Raw genomic sequence first — 6,533 nt, forward strand, 5'->3', positions numbered from 1 at the left:
CTGCTACAGCTACTATTATTTTCTTCAGTAGTAGCTTCTTTGATATCAGGCAAAGAAATGGTTGAGGTATGAAATGGTGAACGATATGGTGCTGGGGTAAATGTTCGTAATGGACGATAATGAAAATGTTCATCAAAATACGACGATGTCGTCGATGATGTCGCTGATGATGACAATGATTCGCGTGAAATTTGTTGTTGCGACATTTGAAAAAAAATTGAGGATAATAGAAGATTGTGCGAAAGAATATTTGGTAGAGCCTAGAAATTTGGGCTAAGAAAATTTAGATTGCAATAAATAATTAGATATTATTAATTAGATATTTTCAATTCAATTAATCATTGATATGAAGAAAATCAATATAAATCTAATGGATTGTTTACTTCATTAAAATATTTTTATACATTGATCAGATAAATAATTTGCATAAAAATAAACAATAAACAAAATAGAACACAAAGAGTAACGACAAGACTTTACCGTAACTGCGAAAAATCCTATTCCAATAAAACTACTGTTGACATTTTCTAAGAAATAAGAACAATTATTGTTTGTAATGAAAAATTAATTGTATACTATACTACTCTTGAATTTCCAGACTGTTGACACATAGTGTGACAATGGAATACAATTGAATAAGTAAATAGTAACTCTTATATTATTCAATTATCTCTCTTCTTTATCAGTCATATCATCAGATCAAATAATAACATATAGGTTAACAAGTATCTCAGAAATCCCGGTAGTTATTTGAGATATCTCAGATGAGAGAAGAAGCTAGCAATTAAACGTCATCCTCATCATCTACAACAATCAAAAATGACAGTAACATACATAGACAGACAGACACAAACGCACACATATAATGAGTTAACCAACTAGACTAATATCTTTAGAGAAAAAAAAAAGCAAACAAAACATAATTTCATATATTTACTTCCTTACAAGTTAAATGCAAACTTGTGAAGACACATAGACATACACACACACACACATACACATACACGTACACACACACGTACATACACACAGAACCACAGATAGGTACACACATATACACACACACACACACACAAATAGATACTTATAGGATATATGAAATGACGGCGACATACAGATAGACAAGTATTTTGTAGAGGAACAGGCGACAGGTGACAGGAACAGTTCGTTCGTTCATTTGGGTTTTGTTCAATAAGCTTGCTATTACAACATTTAGAGCTTTCATCGGAGGTGCTTTAGCAAACAAAAATTTTCATCGGAATAGATATATCAGCGAAAGAGCCAACAAAAAAAAATGGGGAAATTTTTTTGAGTGAAATAACGAATAGAAGAATGATAGTTGACAAAGAAGAGTTTGAAGTGACAGGTACGATTTAAACATATAAAATAACTCAATTGGAATTCGATTTTTTAAGAGAATTTTTTCTTTTTAATTCCTTTCTTAAAGTTAATAGATTTAATAATTTAAATTTGAAGTGGATATGTAATATTTACGTGTAATATTTAAGCGTAATATCAGACGTAAAAGTATGATTGAAAATATTCACTTGTTTCATTTAAACAAGAGGTAAAATTCAAATTTTTTTGCAAATTTAAACATCAGAAAAAAAAAAAGAAAAAAGTCAACAAAGAAGAATAAGATACCATATAGTATAGCTAAAAATTTTCGGGTTTTTTCTTAAATTTGAAACTGAATTTTTTCTTTTAAACTTAATTCAAAATTTTACCTGACTTATTTTTTAACCTATTAATCATTAAGCAATTTATATGATATCCTATCATAAAATTAGATTAAGATGATTAATGATTAAGATTAAAAATCAATTCATTAATAAAGCTCTTCTTTAAATACTAAATAGGAATTATATTCGTTCTTGTCAATAACTTTCGAATTATCTACGACAAAAAGAAAAAAAAGAAAGTAATGATTGAAATGATTTTCAAACTCAATTCAAATCAAAATTAAATGCTTTGAAGAAGCACATTCAACTGCATTACTTGAATATGGACTATTCCGTGTGACACCTAAATTCCATTTTAGATTTAATTAATTTGGTTTAAAGGTAATCTTACTTAAAGGTAATCTTCAAATATCATATATATATATTTTAATGAAAAATGAAAAATTAGTTAAGAAAGTGACTTTGAAGTAAACATTTATTTTTGAATAAAACTTTTCTGAATGTTTTATTTTTGTTTGGCGCAAAAATTATTCATAAATTATATCGCTACCATATGAGAAATATAACACATAAGGTGGCAGTATGATTTATACGCTTTTACTGTATTCTGCAGAGAGTAATCGAAATGAGTAAAGAGTAATCGAGTAATAGACAGTAATTGAGTAACCTATAAAGAGTAAAAAAAAAACTATAGAGACTTACTGTAGAGAAATACTGTAAAGTAATCAAAACGAAGAGAGTAATTAAAATGAAAATTTCAGGAAGATTAAATGTGAACAATTGGAAGGATGAGATTTGAAATAGAAGATTAAACATCCATTGATGAGAATAAAGGAAATATTTTTGAATTTTCTAAAATTTAACTAAAATATATAATTGTAAATAAATAATTGAATATGTTAACTCATTAAATTAATTAATTGAATATGTTAACTCATTAAATTAATTATAAAATCAAATATAGCAAACATATATTAAGCATTAAAAAAAATGAATTGCAAATTAATCAAAGAAAGCTGTCACATACATTGTCATTCAGTCATCTCATCAATCATTTATTTATTATCCAATCATTAATTCGATCAAAGAATTAATTTTCATTAAAATATTTCACTGAAATATTTGAATAGCACATTTAGATGCAAATATTTGCATAGAATGCTTACTTCTCTACACTCTTCATGTTTTCTTGAAGTATTTATGTCAACAAATTTCAAATAAAATTCATACTTGCTAATTACCCGAAATCAAATCTTATTTTTTCTATTATTTTGAAAGTTACTATATTTGCAAAATAATCGTCCCAAAATTCCTAAATAATCCATCAATCAATCAAGTAATACTAAAAAATTATAGAACATATATTCTTGAAGGCTTGAAGTATGTCGCCAAAGTGTCATATATATATATATAAAGTTTTGAAGAGATCCGAGTTATTGTCCAAATATAATACAGTAAAACTATCCCATGCATTTGAGGAATTCATAGTAGTATGATAATCAATAGTGAAATAATTAATGGTGTGATAATTAATAATGAAATAATCATTTATGTGATAATTAGTGCTAGGCTTAAGTTAATGTAATTATTAAAAGTTTAAGAAGTAAAAATCTATAAATTTTTAAAAAAAGAAATGAAAAGATTGTAAAAACATACATGCAATAATATTCATTATTTCATTCCCATAGCGACGAAATGTCCAAGAAATAGCATTAAATAATTATTTCATTGTTCATCCGGAATTCTGATCCTCGAATTCCAATTCCGATTTCAATTTCGATTCCATTCATTCATTGCTCTTATAAAATCTCACATTTTCGGATATAGCATTCTTCCCTTTCCTTGCTTTCCAATAGATTTTCTGTGCTTTTTTTTTTTGGCTCTTACCAAGCCAATACAATCTCAGCTCCAACTTGATTAAACAAACCAAAGAATAGCAAATGAGACAATACAATGACATACGACAAACAAACTAATTTACATATAAAGTTCAAAGATAGAAATTCGAGAAAATTTTAAAAATTTTGAAAATTTGAAACTTAGAATTGATGATAAAATAAATAAATACTTCTATCCCATCAAAATTTTTTATTTCAATTTGTCATTTTTTTTTTTAAGAAGTGAAAAGGTATAAAAGATTTTATGGTTTTACCATTAGTTGTTTACAACAATAACTATTGCTGTTTCTTTTGTAATGCGGAATTATCATCATTATAATTGCAAAGGTTAATTAATTAAACTCATTTAATTAAGAAAACTAATTAAGACATTTGTTTATGAAATGATTATAAGAAGTGAAATGAAAAAACAATTAAAGATAATTTTATTGAAAAAGTTTAATTAAAAAGACGAAAAAAAACCTTACCTTCTGAAGGGCTTCAATGGTCTGAAATGGGGAAAAAAAGATGAAAATATTGAATTTGAAATTAAAAAGTATGAGGAGAAAGTTTTTTTTTTGGACTAATGACTGAGATGAACAAATTACGGTGGCGTTAGGGATGTACATTTGATTATGTTTGACCATAAATGATTTTGTGTAATTCACATTTGACATTTTCCATTATCAAGGCCATATTGTCTAGATTGTTCATCAAATGCATTCTTATGATATGTCACATGATGGATTATTATTCCGTAACATGGTCAAATATGAATCACTACATCATTTGACAAGGTCAAATATAATGACTCATTTGAACTTCTTTTTTTTTAAATTTTCAAATGATCGGATTTCATATTCTTTATGGTAAACTTGTATTTCATTTCCTTTACTTTTTTTATAATGTTTTCGGAATATATTTAATTAATTTAATAAAATTTTACGTTAATAACGAATTAAACAAAAAAAAAAGAAAAAAAAGGTTACTAACGTACCTTTTTAATTTCAGCAAGTTCTTTAAGCGATTGATCATTTGCATTTGTAGCCTGAAATTAGTTAAAGCAGGTTTCTATCATTACTTCAAAGTTTAATGTAAGCTATTTCAAGCTAATAAAAGCTGATATATTACCTTTTTTTCAGGCCATTGAGGCTTATCCCATGGTTTATTAGCATCATTTTCACGTGCTTTTAAGTAATCCTTTAATCGTGATGCTTCCATATCACGATGTCGATCTAGGCTTTCTGTTAAGTATGCACTAGTTGTGATAGGTCGTGTTTCAACAGCCTAAAATGCAAACATTCTCAATTTAAAAATTGGTTTTAATTTTGATTTAAAAAGGAAATTTTAAAAACAAACTCATTAAATGCTTTTTATTATGCCAAAATTTTCAATTAAAGTAGTTCCACTTTTTTTTAACTTCAGTAATCCCTCAAATATTTGCCCACATATATTTTGTTAAACTTCTGCTTCAACTTTTAAACTTACTTTCCATTCCTGAACTCTAAGTCTAATTCATTCAAGAAAATATTAATTTTATTACTGTAAACCTATATGCACAATTATTAAGGTATCAATAAGGTAAAATCGATAATATAATTAAAATTCGAAAATTTTAATTGTTATTTTAAATTTAGACTATATTACATTTAGTAGTTGGGAAAGTTGAAGTGGATAAGTTCGAAATGATAGTTGCATGTGTAAAAATCGAAATGATTTTCTTTTCCCTAATGAAAATATTTATCAAAACATTACATTTTCACTCTTGAACTTTGACCCTAATTCATTCCAGGAAATATTATTTCAGAGTTTTTTTATTTTTTGCATACCCGTAATTTTCTTTGTTGCATTGGTTCCAATTTTAGGAATGATCGTTTACTATGTTCGCTTGGAAAATCTAAATTTCGCCGTTGGATTCGTGGAATTTCTCGATTACGCGCTGGCATCGATGCATTTGAGGTAATTTTTGGATCGATAATTTGCAGTTTGAAATGATCTTGCGTTTCTTTCACCTAAAAATTAATTTACAGCAATCGATTAAATATAAATTTGAATTCAAAAAAGAAAAACAAAAAAATCAATTCGAGTTCTTGAAATTTAAATTTGAATTCAAAAAAAGAAAAACAAAAAGAATTAATTCAAGTTCTTGAATTAAATTAAATTCATTGAGATATAATGGGATCAAAGAATATCTCATCATCTTTAGATATCATATTTTCGATTCTGTATGAAAAATTAAAATAAATTTTATTAAAAAATAAAAGCATACCTTATAATCACCCACAGCTTCTGGTAAATTTAAATCTGAACCAAAATTCATTCTTTGCACCTATAATTTCACTTTATACATCAATAATTTTAATTAATTTATAATTTAATTGAAAGAAAAAGAAATTTGAAACCAATGAAATTTTATAGAATTTACTACTTTCTTTGGCCTGTAATCTTAAATAATTCAACTCCAAGGAATAACTTACCGTAACTTTTTTCACTCATAAATAACTATCACCTTTCATGAACATTTACATTTCCTTTTTTTTTCTTTTTTGAAAAACTAAAAAATCGATAGCTTAAAAAAAAAAGAAAGAAGAATAATAACAACTTACTTGTTTTTCACTAACACTTTTATAACTAGGCGTAATTGACTGTACTATAGACTTTTGCGCTTCACCATGAATTATTGTTGGATGATCTTCCTGAAAGATATTGATTTAAAATTGTTCACATTTTAGGTTACCTTAGAATTTGTAAAGTATCATGTAATTGAAAATGGATTGAAATTCGACTTCAATTATTTGATAGCAAAAATTATGTATGTATCATTCGTATTGTTAGCATATTGATTTCTGTTGAAAGCCATCATTGGAAATTTAAAACAATAAAAAGTAATGGTCAAATGGTCAATAACGATGGCCCATAGCTATTAATTTTTTCACAGCATTGATTATCTGATATCAAATAACTATTTAAATTT

The 6,533-nt window shown here is 26.3% G+C and overlaps 1 protein-coding gene across 1 annotated transcript in view; it reads right to left on the bottom strand.

Moving 5' to 3' along the window:
- Nucleotides 1-4,547: 4,547 nt before the first annotated feature.
- The window catches only part of LOAG_11552 (hypothetical protein), a gene marked incomplete at both ends in the record, with an annotated part of 2,846 nt that continues 860 nt past the window's right edge, over nucleotides 4,548-6,533 (bottom strand). The window contains 5 exons of the mRNA XM_020448373.1: nucleotides 4,548-4,607; nucleotides 4,691-4,846; nucleotides 5,389-5,571; nucleotides 5,829-5,888; nucleotides 6,166-6,255. Of these exons, the coding sequence (XP_020301478.1) occupies nucleotides 4,548-4,607; nucleotides 4,691-4,846; nucleotides 5,389-5,571; nucleotides 5,829-5,888; nucleotides 6,166-6,255 (549 nt within the window). The remainder of the gene's footprint in view (nucleotides 4,608-4,690; nucleotides 4,847-5,388; nucleotides 5,572-5,828; nucleotides 5,889-6,165; nucleotides 6,256-6,533) is intronic.

Source organism: Loa loa (genome assembly GCF_000183805.2).
Source record: "Loa loa unplaced genomic scaffold supercont3.26, whole genome shotgun sequence".
NCBI classification, from domain to species: domain Eukaryota; kingdom Metazoa; phylum Nematoda; class Chromadorea; order Rhabditida; family Onchocercidae; genus Loa; species Loa loa.